This window comes from Protopterus annectens, chromosome 6.part0 (assembly GCF_019279795.1).
Source record: "Protopterus annectens isolate FY-2018-M chromosome 6.part0, PAN1.0, whole genome shotgun sequence".
NCBI classification, from domain to species: Eukaryota; Metazoa; Chordata; order Ceratodontiformes; family Protopteridae; genus Protopterus; species Protopterus annectens.
In genome coordinates this window covers 1,947,397,072-1,947,414,472 of record NC_056737.1, presented here as the reverse complement: position 1 = coordinate 1,947,414,472, position 17,401 = coordinate 1,947,397,072, and the positions used below count along the sequence as shown (strand labels likewise).

Genomic DNA, 17,401 nt, shown 5'->3' with positions numbered 1-17,401 from the left:
GCAGTATTCTTTTCCACTGTCCTTCCTCTCTGAGTTGGTTGCCATCTTTTATCTATATAGATTCAGTGGTGGTTACTAGGTTAACGACTTAGGAGGCCTTCCTAAGCCTTGCCAAGTTTTCAAAAAAGAATGATGATGTCGTGTATCCAAATATCTTTCATTTCCTTTTTTCTTTACTGAAGCATGACCCTAGGACCAAGTGGGATCCTTATCACTTCATGCTTGGCCGTTGTAGCTAACCAGTCACTTTCTCAGGGGTCTTCAGGCAACAGGCTTGAAGATGGTCTGAAGATCTACACTCATTCATCTACTTGTATACCCCTATGCTTGCAAGCTGAGGTCACATGTTGGATGTACAACCTTGGGACGCTTAAGATTTAGTAACCTGACCAAACGTCAGTGGTGATGACCTTCTCCTTGATGTTCTTCGTGTTTCACTGTTGCAGTCATCACATTTGGGTTATCTGCTTGCAGTAGCCCTCAGTCGGCCTGATTAACAAAGTCTTGGGTCCTGGTCGGTTGCTGCCTCTTCTTTCATGACGTCAGGTAGTCAGGGGTATAAAACATGCAGCCAATGCCATTACATCAGTCTTTCTTGTGCGGTGCCTGAAGCAGAAGCAGTTTGCAAGTGCCGGTCGGCAGACTCCTGCAATTTTCATTTTCGAGTTTCAGAACCAAAGTCTTCAACTAAAAGCTAAGTACCTTGTTGGGGAAACTTTTTCTTGCTCTAAACCGATGTCAGTAAAAGTAAATAATTGCATTTCCTGTGGAAAGCAAATACCTCAAAGATTTTCATTCGTACTGTATTCCTTACCTAGGCCCTTACCACGATGTACCTCACTGTTGGTTTGGTGCCTTATTTAAACAACGAATTATCCATCGTCGGTATATTTTCGCTTCTAAATATTTTGGTGCTTGGTTCAATTATCCAGATATGTCTTCGGTAAGCTACCCGACTACTGACATTCCAAAAAAAATGCAAATATAAAGACAGAAATGGGCTGCCTAGGTCCAAAGCTGCCGATGACGCTTCTCCTAAGCCAGCTGCTTTTGCAACCCCTGATACCCGCTATTTCAGATTCGCAGGCCTCTACTGAGACCCATTGAGTCCGGTATGCCGCGAGATGCTTCAATTGTGGAACCTGCAGATGTCTCTACCTTGGATGGTTCCAGAGCCGCTGAGCAGGCACTGGCTTCTGAAGGTGTATTCAAGCCTACTGACTTGCATATTAAACCAATGCCATCCTCTTCTTCAAGGCCTAAAACTCGAACCATGCCTAGAAAACCGACGGCCAGACCGCATGGTCAGGCCTCTATGCCTAATAAACAAATGATAAGAATGACTGAAGACCTTATTACTTTAATCAGGGGAAGCCAACCTTCCCCTTCTAACAGACCCAGGACTGAGTTTGCTTATGATACTTCTGACCAGGATTCTGAAATTTGTTTCCTCTGATGACCAGGATTTGCCCTTATCTACCTATGAGGATTCTGATGCTGAGGACTCCATTCCCTCTGCTTTCCCCAGAGGATTTCTGTTTTGGTGAAACCTTGCATACTCTTAGGGAGCATTTTCGTTGGGAAAGTCAGGATTTCTCTGATTCTAAAGAGGCTTGGGGATTTCTTACTCCTGCACCAGCACAGGCCTTTAGCTGTGTCCCGCCTGTACTAGACATTGTTGTTGATGCCTTTTCAGAATCTAGCTTGGCCCCTGACACACTGCCTCCTGCTCCCAGAAAACCTGATAGATATTACAGGGTTCCTGACTCTCAAAAGTTCCTTTTCAAAAATCCTACTGCGGATCCTGAGACCATTTCACAGGGACCCAAGGGCATTAAAGCTACTACTGCCAAAAATCCTACCCCCTCTGATAGAGACTCCAGGGTGCTGAATAGATGGGGTAAGAAGGTATACACTTCTGCAACCTTGGTCATTAGGGCCTTAAACTGCCAGTTTCGTATGTTAAAGTATCAGCAGCATATAATTGATTGCCTAAACAGAAAATGATGTTGATTCCTGATTGTGCTGAAAATAAGGATTTACAGGATTTCATGCATTCTGCTAAACAGGTTGGAAAACATACTTTGCAATGTGGTTTTGAATCACTAGAGGCATCTTGCAGGGCTGCTGTCACTGGGTCTGTACTTAGAAGGCATGCTTGGCTTAAGGAAAAATCCTTGCCAGATCATGTTAAAGCTAAATTACTGGATGCTACCTTAAATCAGGAACACCTTTTTGGCAACAAGGCAGAAGAAGTTCTTAAAAAGATGGAGGAAAAAGCTAAATCTATGCAAACTGTTAAAGGTTTCTTACGAGTACAACCTCCAAGATTTAGTAGGCATTGGCACTCTAAGAATTGGTCCTTTCCTGCCCCTTCCAGGCCTTCTCAGTCCAAACCCAGATCCAGCAGAACACCCAGGCTTCAGTCCCAGGGTACGCACAAGACTAAGCAGTGGGGGGGCCCCCACTTCTAAATCTGGGTGTAGTAAAACTCCCCCCTATGGTAAACTGTCTCAATGACTTAACTTTAAAACTTCCAAGCACTTCTCAACTGACTTCCCCTTTGGGGGGGACTGATTGCTCTACATGCAAAAAACCGGGAACTCATTACCCAGGACAAATGGGTTTTAAATATAGTTTCCCAAGGATACAGATTTCACTTCCACACATTACCAACACCAAACGGTGGCTCAGAAGCAAGTACTCTCTCTCTTAAGCATAAAGGCTATTCAAACTGTACCAGAAGAGGAAAAGGGACAAGGTTTCTACTCAAGACTTTTCATGGTACCCAGAAAAGACAATTCATGGTGTCCTATCCTGGACCTGTCTGCTTTAAACACCTTTTTTGGTGATTCCAAAATTCTTCAGTTGCTTCCTATGCTAGGCAAAGATGCCTGGTTGGCAACACTCAATTTTAAAGGAAGCATACCTGCACATCCCAATCAGGGATTCTAGAAGGTGCCTGTGCTTCAAGGCAGGCTTACATGCACTATCAGTTCTCTGCACTGCCATTTGGCTCATCTACTGTGCCCCTATCTCCAATCATTGCATTTTGCAGGCAAAAAAATATTCAAATATACCCATACCTGGACGATTCTCTAATTGAGGCAGAAAGCCAGGACATACTTTTGAATCATCTGGCTTTTGTACAAAAGGTGCTAACTTGTCTGGGGTACACCATAAATGAAAAGAAATAACACCTGGTACCCTGTCAACAAATTATATTCCTGGGAGCAAGCTTGAATACAACTTCCCAGACGACTTTCCTCACGTCATAGAAACAAATGTCATTTGACAACCTACTTCAAGCTAGTGGCCTCAAAAACCCTGTTGTCTTCAAGGCAAATACTGCAAGACTTGGGGTTCATGGCCTCCTGCATTATTCTAATTCCATATGTAAGACTGCATATGAGGAAACTACAATGGTATCTAAAAAGCCTATAGTGTCAACATTCTCAGGATCTAGAAGCAATGATTCCTATCATACCTTGCCTACTGTTAGAGTTCCTTTGGTGGGCAGAGGCCTGCCACCAAAACAAGGGATTACCATTCACTCTATCCCCTGCCGCCCAAACCCTAACAACAGATGCATCAAACTATGCATGGGGGGCTCACCTGGCAGGGAAGTGCATTCAGGGCAAATGGAACCCAAGTCAAATGCACCTGCATATCAATCAAAAAGAAATGTTAGCTGTACAGAATGCTATGACAGCCTTCAAGGACCACATTCTTCCAGGACAATTAATGGTAAAGACACACAATACCACTGTTGTATGGTACATAAACAAACAGGGGGGTACCCATTCTTACTCCCTCTGCAGACTAGCCATAGCACTGTGGCTAGTCTGCAGACTAGCCACGACACTGTGGAACACAGCCTTGAGCTACCAAGTGCATCTACAAGCTCAGTTCCTGCCAGGAAAACTAAATACTCTGACAGACGGACTAAGCAGAAAACCTCATGGACCCACATGAGTGGAAACTGGAACCAAAGACTTTCAACATGTTGGCAAACAAAAGGGAGAGCCCAGATGTAGACCTGTTTGCCTCCACCCAGAACTACCAATTAGACAAATTTTGTACAAGGACTCCCCACAAACAAGCTTGGAAGGGGGATGCTCTGTCCTTCAGCTGGAAAAACCTATCAGTTTATGCCTTTCCTCATCTGCCTCTCCTCTCCAAAGTGCTACTAAAGATCAAACAGGGCAAACCAAGGGCAATATTGATTGCACCAGACTGGCCACGCCAACACTGGTACCCTCTCCTGCACAGTGTGTCACTGTTGGCCCCATGGCACCTGTCTGACTCCTTCCCTGTTGTCTCAGCAGGAGAACCAGATTCTGCACCCTCAGCTTCAAACCCTGAACCTAGCAGCCTGGCTAATTACCTAATCTCTCCTTTATCATCCCTCAGTAAACCAGTGATGGATGTCATTTTAGAGGCAAGGAGGCCTAATACTAGAAAATCTTATGCTGAAAAATGGAAAAGATTCTGTGCCTGGAACCAATCTCAAGGGATGAGCACAGCAGCACCCCACTTACCTCAGATTCAACAGTACTTAACTGAGATGCTTCACAAGGGCCTTTCTTTTTCCTCCATCAAAGTAAACGCCTCAGCCATTTCAACTCATAACACAGAACTTCCCCTCTTCTCTCATCCATTGCTCAAGCAGTTCCTCAGAGGGGCCAAAAATTTAAGACCACCCAGGAGAGCCCCAAATCCAGCCTGGGTCCTTAACTTTGTATTGGAGAAACTCACTCTTCCTCCTTTCGAGCAAGCTGCTAGTGCAGACTTAAAATTCCTTTCTTGGAAAACCGCCTTCCTTTTAGCAATCACTTCAGCTAGAAGGGTATCTGAATTACGGCCCTTATGGCAGTGGAGCCTTTCATCATCTTTCATACGGACAGGGTGTTCCTCAGAACCATTCCCTCCTTCATGCCCAAGGTGGTATCCAGTGTGGCTCTTAATCAGTCCATTCATTTGCGAACCTTCTTTCCTAATCCACAGAACAAAGAGGAATGGATACTGCACTCCTTAGCTATGCACAGACAACTTAGATTTTACTTGGACAGGACTAAACCCTCAAAGGAAATCTGAACAACTGCTGGTGGCATTTGCTGCAGGGGCAGAGGGGAAGGCTATTTCAAAGCAAACCATTTCTAAATGGATAGGCTATTGCATTAATTTCTGCAATAAGCACTATGGAAAACCTATCCCAAAGGGGATCAGACCCCATTCAACCAGGGCTGCAACTACCTCTACAGCCTTTCTCAGAGTTGTCCCTACCAGAGACATCCTAGAAGCTGCTACCTGGAGTTCTGTACATACTTTCACCAAGCATTACCATTTGCCAATTTTTCTCGAAATCCTGAGCTGGCTTTGCCACAACAGTCTTGCAGGACCTTATAGCTGGTTTTAATGCTATCTAAATTCCTTCTCCCATCCTTAGCTTTAGGAATCTATCCAAATGTGACGACTGCAACTATGAAACACGAAGAACATAGTACAGTTGTGTACTCTTACCATAAATGTAGATATTAAAGTGTATTCATTGTTGCAGTCCTGGTTACCCTCCAGCCCCCTGCTTTTTTTTGGCTATACCTCTACTCTTCTTTACTATGCTTAAAATTTTTTGGGGCACCTGACATCTGGGGCAAGAACTGATGTAATGGTGTCGGCTGCATGTTTTATACCCCTGACTACATGACGTCACGGAAGAAGAGACAGCAACCGATGCAGGACCCAAGACTTTGTTAATCAGGCCAACTGAGGGCTACTGCAAGCAGATAACCCAAATGTGATGACTGCAACAGTGAATGCACTCGAACATATACATTTATGGTAAGTGTACACAACTGTACTTTTGGAGTACTGCAACAGTGATCAGTAGGACATTTACTGTTATGGTAAGTTCTTGCACAACTGTATTATATTCAATGTCTGTCCATTTCACTGAACACCACCCACAATCCTTAGTATTCCCCTCAGTGGAGAGATCTGCAAGATTTGGCTACTGGCCATACTGGGGACATGTAATACAACTTTCCTTTGGCATAATCCCTGTCTGAAGAGAAGGCAAAGGGAGGTGCATTGTAGAAGTGGAGGGAGTAATTTCAGAACCTGAGAGAAACTTAAAGGTGCCAAATGATTGTTGCCTGCGTCTGTCAGTCCTGAGGTTGAAATGGACAGACTTGGATCATGAAGATCTAATGTAATGGTAAGTACATTAAGTTTGTGTCACTGTCAAAAATTCAGAGTTACAAAGAAAAATTACTAGGTACAACAAAAATAACAAGGCAATTCTTTGCACTTAAGATTTGCTTTGGATAATTTTCAGTTTTCAGTATTTGACGGTACAAAATGCTATGGACCTAGGGTTCTTTCTGTCTTTAATTCCACGTATATTGCATGATGCATGAGTAATTTTCCCCCATTTGAAGGAAAATCCTTAATGACTTCAGGAACCAACTATTTGCTTACCTTGTAACGTTTTTCCACTTTGAATATGTTTGTTGTGCACAAAGAAAGCACTTACAGTTGACAAAAATGTAGTAAAAATGATTAATTTGTGATTTCTTTGATTTCAGAACACCGATGCGGTCTTTGGATGAGTCGTACAATCCTGCATTTAAGGGTAAGATAAACATATTGTCACTGTCTCTTACTTGGCCGTACTAGTCTTATATTGGATATTTAAATCTGACTTGCAAAACTGCTCTAATCTCTTGTTTCCTGGAGTTAAAACCATTTATGCGCATCTCAGATGAAAACATGTTTTTTTTTTTCAATTGACCTGCTCTTTACTTTAGTGGTTTTAGCTGTGTGCTTTGATAAAGTTAGAAAGAATGACAGCTGTAGAATGTGTAAAATGCCACTCGAATATAGGTCAGCTGTGCATGTACTTACTGTTTGCTAGTCTGAAATTGCCACACCTGAAATTCTGCCACCTGTGAGAGCTAGAAATCCAAAGTTCAAAGTACACAAAAGTAAGTTTAACACAGCTTGTGAGGACATTTTGTTGCATGTCACTGCATGTTACTGTCTTCTGGATACCAGACTGTAATGGACTGTAATTTAGTGGACCCTTTTCAGAGCTACATGACAATGAAGATGTCGCTGTGATCATACAGTTTGTACATTCTTGCAACATTACTGCATGAATGGTTGAGGCAAATGGATTCTCAAAGTTTTTATTGTGGGTATAAGTTACTACTTCTAAAATGTTCCTGTACTAATGCAGAAGCATGTGTCTGTGTATTCGTACAGTATTTCCTGAATACGCAGAGGGATGACATCTTGGTTTAGATTATCATTTGCTACTCTGTCATTTGTGAGTGTTTTTTCTTTTAACAAATTGTGATAACCATGTGTTTTGACAATCTTCATCTGGTCAGCATTTAGTATGTACAAAGTCTGCAAAGCCTCTTTTTTATGTTCAGTTCTAGTGAAATGTCTGCATTCAGTTTACAGATGTGCACTGTACATTTTACAGTAACACTGTCAAAATAACATTTAATGTGCCTTCCGAGTGATGTTTGAGGCAGCAGTTTAACATTTTTGTAATATTCCTAACTGTTCTAGGTGTAAGTCTGAAAAATGGGAGTAGCTTTGATGATGATCTGTCACTTGGAGCAGAAGGTAGGTGTAATATGCGCAGTTCTCAGATGCTGCAGTATATGAAACTTTGGTTGATTTTTTTTTTTTTTTTGGTGGGGGGGGGTGCATGTTATGTCTTGGCCCACAGAGAAATAGACATTGCAAGGCTGTGCTTCATTTCATTATAATTTAGTGTACTTGCAGTCAGGGCCGGTGTTAGCATTTTGGGGGCCCCCAGCAAGTGTCAAGTTGGGGGCCCCCTAGGCACTTCCAGTATAAGTATCATCCTAACAATGCCATCCATCCTAAGCAACCCTTTATTTCATGCTGCAAACTTTTAGGAGTAGTATCCACAGACAGACCTGCAGCTACAAGCTTTTACATTACAACAGGCCTATGTATCACACTATCACTATGTTGAGCTGTCTAACAAAGAGGCAGTTAGAGTTACTGGCACTTAGCTGCAACAGTGATACATTGCAACAAGTCTATGTACAGGTCTGGACTTAAAGTGAAATGATTACTGGACCTACATTTCAACACCCCCCCTACACACACACACACACCCTCCAGTCCTCACCTCAGAGTCCTTCTCCTTTTGTGCTTCCCCCATACCATTCACATTACTTTTTCTTCCTTTTCTCACATTTTGCCGTACTCTAAGCTTTTTCAAGAAGCCATAACTTTCTATATGCTCTGAAGTGCATTTTACACAACCTTTTCATCCAATAATAGCTTGAACAGAAATTATGATTAAGGAAAAAATCACTGTTGTGGTTCAGCTTTAGTTTTCCTTGCATCCTTCAACACACCTTTCCTGAACAAGACAGCCCAGTAATAACCATTTAGGAAATAACTCAAATAAGGGCCCAAGAAGCCACAGGTTTACAGATGGTCTGGGATGCATTTTAGAGCATTTTCTCAACATTTTAATCTAATGGTTGCCTAAATAAAAATTATGAAGAAAAAAAGAATGTCAGTCTTATTTTTTTCTTTCAAGGCATAATTTGTGCCCAAGGCTTAATTTTCAAAGCTGACAAAATTGTAGCTTAGAGTAAACTAACAAGCCAGTAGTTGTGAGAATATTTAAGTCTTCTCTGGAAATACTGCTTACCTCCCTAACCCTCTAAAAAAGACAAGTCACTGCCTATGCATCCCTCTGGTGTTAGACTGGGATGAAAGCAGAGATTTAAATTTGTCATATATTTCAAGTGACTGATGATATACATATACATAGCATGTTCTTCACCCCAGCCATCAAAGGTAGCCACATGTATATGTGCCTAGTACGTGATTGTGAGAATGATTTCAGTAATATTCAAATTTGTTGCTCCTAGACAGTACACCTCTCACACAAGCTATAGTAACCTTCTTTGTACACCTCTAAGGTCTGTGAGAAACACTGCCCTCAGCTCAAACACAAGCTATAATGACTTCATGTGCGCACCTCTAAGGTTAGACTGTGATGAAAATCAAAGATGTAATATCCACACAATCTCCAGCCCCTCATAACCCGGAGCAGCTTTATGTACACACACACACACATTTCAACAGGGCTGGTTTTAGAATGGGTGTGGTTGTAAACAGAGGCTATTATTAGCTTTATCCTAAAAGGGTCATATCTCAGCACCATTCAGGTTAAACAGCGTATTCAGAAAATTGACACATTTTTCTCCAACAAGCAACAGCTTTGGTGGGGGTCCCCATAGAGGCAAGGATGATAAAGGGAGTCCCCATTATCCATTTAGACAGTCTGGTGAGTGGAGGCAACCAAACTCCAAGAATATCTAAGTGTCGGAATGTTCTGTGATATATGTTATGTCTTACTTTCGAAATATAATTACTTGTTAGGTACATTTTTTACTGATGCACAAGAATAATGTCTGTGTCCTGGCTTTATTGGGTGCTTGCACAGATAAAAATCAGTGATGTTTTTTACACACACACACACACACACACACACACACACACACACACTAACATACATAAGCCACAGCAGTACTAGTTGTACTTATTTCAGCAAACAGCAATGCCTTGTGCAACATTGGTACTGCCACACCAGATTAGTCACTGCTGTTTAGCATTTGTCAAACAGCAGAAGCAGTAAGATTTATTTCATCGAGGAGTAATGCATACTTGTCACTGTCCCTACTTTCACAGACCTTCCCTGATTTTGTTCATACTTTTGCTTTATCCTTCGTAAAAGTCTGATTTGCTGGTAAATCATTCAGGATTACAGTCAATCAATCCAGACATCTGAGTTTTATACTTATTGTCCAAAAATAGATGTTGATGCAAAATATGTTATTCTAGTAACTTTTTAAGTGAATTAGAGAAATTTAAACATATTTATGATTCTGAGCATTTATTCTATTATTTTTGGGAATTATACTGAATTCTTAAGTAAAGAAATTGAGTTATAGTATCTGGTGTTCTGGTATTAGTTATAAAACTACCTGAAAGAGAAACTATCCCTGATGATCGGAAGCATTAGCTCTTCTTAAAATCCAAAGTTTGCACTGAGGTAAGTCACTCTGGGCTGCTGATCCTTCTAGTGCTTATATTGTTCATGTTCATTATCATCTTCATCCTAATAGGGTCATATCACAGCCCTGTTCATGTTAAAGAGCATAATTAGGAAATTAATGCATTTTCATTCCTCATTTTACCCAGTCAGCAGCAGCTTTTGTGGGGCCCCACACAGACAAAGATGATTAAGGGCCCCCTGCAGCCATGGTTTTGCAGGGACTAAAAGCTGGCTATGTAGTTAGTTTTAGTGGAGAAAATGTCCAAAAGCAGGGTTTAACTAAGCCAGGAGCACTATGTCTGTAGTAAAATATTTAATGGCATGCTGATGCCTGTTACTTGACAAAACACCATTACTACAACCAGAAATATCTTTGAATTTTAAAGGAGATATAAATAAGAGTTATTACCCTCATAGTTTAAGTATGCAAGACTGCTGCACTAACTTTGGTTGGTTTTACAGATGTGACAAAATATCAGGATAAGATAACTTGCTGTGGTTGGGGGCCCCCAGGGAACAGGGGGCCCCCAGCGACCGCAGGGTTCGCTGGTGCCTAAAACCGGCTATGCTTGCAGTAGTTCTGTTAACATTTTTATAATACTGTTTAAGTGTTACTTTAATGCACTGCCTCACATTTATCATTGTTAATAAAGGACTTTGAATAGCATTTGTCTGAACCCTTTAAGTGTTCTTCAGTTGTCTTTGTAATAATCTCTGTGAAATTAATATTCCACTGAAGAGAGCATCCTGCTGAGCTGAGGTTGCTTATAGCCCTCTCTACCATTGCCCTACCTGTTCAGCCACAACCTCTCTTTCCCATTTTTGCAAATGGGGGTTGGGGTGTCACTGCAACAGTGACAGTCACCTAAAGCCAAGGTTTACACCACCGGGTGGCTAGTCTCTCTCATTTTCTTGCTATTTAGTTGAGTCTCCCATCCTCTCTAGTCAGTTCACTGTTTCATAGTCTATTATTGATCTGTATAGATTATGTTCCAGGAAATCAAGATTTCATTCAATGAATTGATTACCCTTTTCATGTACTCTTGAATATATGAACCCTTTAGTCTTTACTAGTAAATAAAATATTGTCTTTTAATGCCAGTTTGGTATTTTGTGAAATATTTGTATTCCAAATCCTTTTTTTCGAAATGTAGATATCTCATTCCAGTGATCTTGTTGTTGTCTTTTGGCTTTTCCCGGTTAGGGGTCGCCACAGCAGAACTCCGATCCGCTAATCATTGGCAGTAGATTTTTATGTGCCGAGTTGCCGGCCCTGACGCACAACCTTCAACGAAGGTACGCCCATTCACACTTCTCCACACAGAAGACTCTCTAGCTGAGAATCGAACAGGACAACGTCTTACTGTGAGGCGACAACGCTACCGCAGCACTACAACTGCAGTATTCCAATGATCTTGTTAAGAAACTAAAATAGATCTGATGTTATGTCTTCCATTTGTTCTTGAATGCCCTTTGATCCATTTTCAGCCACTCAAGACTCTGTGTCCAAAACTCAGGCCCTTTCCCTTATCCATAACTCCCTGCAAACCCTGATATTACCCCAAATTTCATTTGCTGCTACTTTGCTGCAGGCACTGATCTCCTCTGCTTAAGCCTGGGTCTCTCCACAAGTGAGGCTTTATTGGGTAACTTTCTGATACCCTTCCTCCACTTTTATCTGTTTACATAGATATGACCTTTTTTATCTTCAATTTTTAATTTCTCTCTCTGTTTCTCTCTCATTCTTACACCTTTGGCGTCCCTTTCTATCTCTAGTTTAAAATAAATATGTATATCACTATAGCTTAATTTACTAGCTTGTTTCTTTGAATGTATTTGTTGACTCCGTTTGCCTTTTATTCTGTTGTTGCTGCTGCTGTGTTCAAGTTGTAGCTGTGATGGGTAAACCTTTGGGATTTAAAAAAAAACGTGTGGCCTGTAGCTACAAGATACCAAACTACGCACACTCTTAAGTGTGTGTATTGCTTTAGGGCTGTCCACATAGACTAACAGTGCTCTATCTGCAGTGCTTTTGGATTTGGGGCAATCGTCGAGTTTAAGAACAAGCTGGTGCTCAAAGGACTTTACCCTCCATCTGTGGGAGAATTGACCCAATCTCAGTTGCCTTTGAAGCCTCCCCTTTTGCTAAGAAATCATCTGACAAATGAAAGGAAGAAAAAGTAGCAGAGAGGACTAAGGAGCCTAGAAAATGCTTCCCTGACCATTCTTCCACGTCCCTTGCTTCAGTCCCAATGTTGAAATCATCTAAACTGTCAGATCTGACACTTTTTTCTGAACCTATCCTGATTAGCTCCAAAAGTCCACCTTTTTCAGAGTGGAGGTTTTCCCCAGAGCCTGTTTCACCTAGGCTCTGTTCCCAGTTCTTACAAGTGAAATCTTTTCAATGGTCCTCTTGGCCACCTTCTACTGCTTCTTCCTTGTGGTCAGTCCAGTCAACATTAAGTTTTTCTGATGCAGACCTGGACTGGATGATGAGGAAAGTTCTTAAGGCCCTGATTCAGTTGTGGATCCTCCCAGTTCCCACCCACTGTAGGATCTCAGAGTTTACCCCTTTCCCCTCATCACATCGTAACTCCTACCCTGATTCGATTTTCAGCTTTGGGTGTTACAAGTCAAAGTGTTACTCAGAGTTTGTCCATGTGTGGTCTGAACTCTTGGATTTCTTCCATTCTGGCAGTGTTTCTGATCCAGCTGTCTCTGGCTGCGTCTGATATGGAAAGATCTCTGGGCCAAAGTGTCAGCACAGGAGGAATGGACTCGACTCTAAAGTTTTCAGAGCAGTCTGTTCATGAATCCTGGGATAGAATGCATCCATTATCTTCATGATCCTTCTGTAAAGGTTACATGAGAGGGAGTAACAGTGGCATTTCCACAGCTTTTCACAGCAGAATACCCAGTCAGTGGAGAAGTCCATTCCCCTGCTGCTTTATATTCAGAAAGAGTACATGGTGAAGCTACCTCAGCATCGAGCAGTCCTGATGCCTTCTTCAAAGACCCTTCTCACACCCAAACTGAAACCATGCATGCATCAGACATGGTCTGTGGGCTCACTCATATGAGCTGATAGTCCAGGGCAGCTAGAACAAGGACCAACTGTAGTAACCACTTTTTGGGATTTTGGGGTCTTAAAACCTGATAAGGCAACACAACTATGATGTTATACATCAGTGAATAGCATTGGGTGTACTCCTGCATTTTTAACAGGCTGACCATACAAGCTTAGGAGATTAATTTGTAGTTGTAGTTGACCTTAAGGGCCTTTTTTTGTCCCATGTCTGCAAAGTGCTCTGGTGGATCAGCTGAGCAGATCATCTGTAGATCCAACCTGATCTATGGATGTTGGGACAGAACACCTTTTTTTTCTTTTTCATGCAACAAGCAGCTGAGGGAGTTTTGCAAAGCACAGGCAGTAGATTCATTTCTGAACTGTACAGGACTGTTTGTTTCCAATCCCACTTCTCCCAGGGGTAATTTAAAAATAAAGGAGAAGACGCTGAAAATGCTACAGATAGCCCTTTCTTGGCTAAGGCATCATGATTCTCTCTCTGTCCTGAGGCCTATGTTAAGTGGTGGAACCAGTAATCCTGCCTCAGTATATGTACTCAGCTCAGCTCAAGATATACTTTGATTCTTTGTTCATCCAGACCTTCACATCCTGAAAGTGACAGTGTTGACTGAATGAGTTGACTTTGCTGCCAGTTGGGCACTTCATTTCAAGATGTGGCAAATAACATGAGGAAAGCTAAAAAGTAGGAGGCCAAGTACTGGAAATTAACACCTTTATTGAATATCACTTGTGATGTAGGCCCATTTACATGTATATAAAAGTAATCAAACTATATTAAGTTAAAATTAACAAACTTTATGCTTCACATGTATTGCTATATATCATATAACCTAAGCAACATTATGTAAATTATTCAATCCATGCCCCTTTTTTTGTACAAGAAATATCTTTATTAAACTATCTCTTATGACATAAGCAATCATACATTTATATAAATGAAAACAAACCACACTTGCACAATCCTAATTGCAAGCATTGTACATCACAAGCAATACTGATACACTCCCAGTTGCAAACATTATACATCTACCCAATCATTTTCAGTCAAACATTAGATAGCTCATTTAAGTCCTGCCTTCTTTTAAACCTCATTCCTCCCCTGTATATATTGTTCCCACAATTCCCATTTTTCCTATGTAGTTTGTTCCTACCTTTTTCTAAAGGTCTTAGTTCCACTTGTTTTATCTCTGTTACTATATTCACTATGTCTAATATAGTTGGTACGAGAAATTCATATTTGTCCAAATGGGAAGAGTAGTCACCTCTGGTTGCAAATGATGACTCAATTATTCAGCACAACAGGGGTCCATTTGATTCTGCAGTATATTGCTAATTTATTTGCAGCTGAGATAACATGCACCTTAGCTTGAGGGTACATTTGCCAGACATCTCAAACTGTACAAATATCATCATTATCTTTTTATTACTTGTAAAACTGTTCCTGATGAGAGCTGTCTACTTAACATCCAACAGAAGACGATTGACTGTACTATGAGACTTACATTTTGTTTGGTCAACTCTTCTAGCACAAAATTCAGTGTCCTTTGAACTAGCAGCTTCTACCCTGTGATTTTGTTTCTTTGAAAATTGCCATCTTAGTGGTTGTCACATCTGGTAAAAGCATTTGTGAACTCCAAGATATCTGCAGTGAACCTTTTTTTTATATTTCTGTAACATAGCTTGCATGCAAATCGTTCTCTTATCCTTACAGGTTGTGCATTAAATCAGACCATTAATTTGCCATTTTCCCTACCCTTCAGAATAAAATGAAAAAGATTTTGTACACCTTTGTTAATAGACTATTTCAGTGTTGCCTACATGGGTCCAAAGTCTCAAGGCTGACCAGATTTCTGTCCCTTTTGCTATCACAGGGGCAGGTCAGACCACAACTCATCCAAGGCTATGGCCCCACCCACTTCCTCTGTTAGAGGGTTTGATAACAAAACATCATATCTGCAGCCACCTAGTCTTTTGTCTGCACCTTCTTTAAACATTATTGACTGAACATCAAATGCTGGGGTGTAATTGTCTACACCATTGGTGTTGTGCTGCGTCTCTTGTTAAATATTCCAGGTAAATTGTCAACTTCCCAGCAGATGTGCAAGTTCTGGGAATGTTGCAGATCATTACTGCAACAGTGAGTCATACAAAGGACTTAATACAGTTGCATAATGAGCTTACCTTTAATATTGTGTTGTTGAGTTGGATTACTGTTACAATATAATGTCCTCTCCTTCCACCTTGATCTGTTTGTGACCATCACAGAACTTTGGTTGGTACCGTTTCATTCCCTCCCACTCCTCACACACCTGCAGTTATTGCTTCTGATTAGGTTTTTGTGGATGTCTTTCAAGGCTTCAGGAAGGGCAAATTGTGAGAATCCAAACCAATTCTGTTGCCCTGAGAGGGTACCAGAGCATTACAGGATTTGCTGAGGGTCAGACTAAGCTGTACTATACCCATTGTTCTTGTCATCTGGAAAGAACTGAAAATGGCATTTGCTGTCTCCTCCAAATACCACATGTGTAGCGTTACCACCTTTTAAGAGGGCTAAAGTGGGACATGGCTGTGTGGCCAATATGACACGACACACCCTCTACTGTGACATCACCACAGATGTGGTAAAAGAGATGCAGTTATGGGTATAGCAGTGTGAAGTTATTACATCATACTGAAATCTCACAAACAATTTAAATTTTGCAGCTTTAACAATAAAAGTTAAGCATTACTGCAAAAACACACATTACTCAGTTGTAACAGTAAGTAAACTTTACAGAACAAAACATTAAACAGACAATATGTTTATTTAAAAAAACAACAAACTCTTAAATTCTACGTATTACACTAACCATGACTTTTCTGATAGAAATAAATCTAATTTACCCAGCACAACATTTGAATAATCTTCGAATCTATCAAGATTCAATCCTTTACTCTGATCATGGGCGACTTTAACTATCCATCCATAGATTGGAAGGTATACTCATGCCAAAACACAAATGCCCAGAGATTTCTTGATTTCGTCAATGCAAATGGCTTGGACCAGTTGGTTGACACCCCCACAAGAGGTGAAATTATCTTGGACTTTGTATTAACCAACTTGAATAACCACTGCAGCCATCCCTACAATGTCATTATCCCTGGTAAGATCTGACCATAAAGCACACTTTCGAAGTCACCATCTCCCTCGATGCCCCCTAGCTAGGGTCATACAAAAAAACTTCTCCAAAATTGATTACAACCTCCTGAGGGGAAGGTATAAATAGCTTCACGGCCCCCTCCCCCTCCACAGAAACTGGCACATATGTCCAGACATAAACCAAAGGTACTATATGAGCATTTATATAGCTGCATAGAGTCAGGAATACCAGACAGGATAAAATCCTCCTGCTCAAGGAAGAGTAAACCTGTCTGGTGGACATCTACAATAAATAAACTCTATAATAAAAGGAAAGAAATTGCTGTCCAGGACCAAGAACGAGCAGGTGTCTAATTGGAAGCAATCTCTATTTAGCCTGAACAAGCAAATAAGAGCACTAGTGAAGTCCTCCGAATCAAACTTAGAGTGCACACTGGCCACATCAACTAAAGACAATCCTAATGCTTTCTTCACAAATGTCCGCAATCTCAACGGAAGCACCCAAATCTGCTCAGAACTGGTGGTCAAGGACACCACATACACAAGCCCTGTAGATCTAGCCAACCTGCTGGCAAACAGGTTCAGTGAAAACTTCACTCCTCCGTTTCCCCCATCACTAAAACAGGACATCCCAGTACCTTCCTCCCTCCCCTTATCTCTAGGGAGCAAGTCATAACTGCCATCTCAAAGGCAAAAAATACAGCCTCCATGGGACCTGATAACATCCCAGGTTGCATCCTACATTAACTCAGGCAGGAACATGCAGCACCATTAGGCACCCTGTTCAACCAAAGCTTGAGTACCATCTTCGTCCCAGCCAAGTGGAGGACAACTACTGTCATCCCTTTGCACAAAGGTGGAGCATCCACTAGACCCATCAGCCTAACTAGCTTGATCTGCAAGGCCATGGAGCAGGTTGTCATGGACATCATTAACAAAGGACATTGGCAACCTCCAGACACTTGGTCCGTCAGTTTGGTTTTGTGAAGGGTAGGTCCCGCCAGTTAAATTTGGTTGACTTCTTTGAGGCAGTCCCAAAGGCCGTCGATGA

The 17,401-nt window shown here is 41.4% G+C and overlaps 1 protein-coding gene across 2 annotated transcripts in view; it reads left to right on the top strand.

The window, feature by feature from the left end:
- The window catches only part of ITPRID2 (ITPR interacting domain containing 2), a 1,100,178-nt gene that overhangs the window by 351,056 nt on the left and 731,721 nt on the right, over nucleotides 1-17,401 (top strand). The window contains exons 4-5 of one of the 2 annotated variants that reach the window (XM_044075259.1): nucleotides 6,588-6,634; nucleotides 7,582-7,638. In XM_044075259.1, coding sequence (XP_043931194.1) covers nucleotides 6,588-6,634; nucleotides 7,582-7,638 — 104 coding nt within the window. Of the gene's footprint in view, nucleotides 1-6,587; nucleotides 6,635-7,087; nucleotides 7,196-7,581; nucleotides 7,639-17,401 lie in introns of those variants that run through there. The other variant, XM_044075260.1, reaches the window with a different exon arrangement.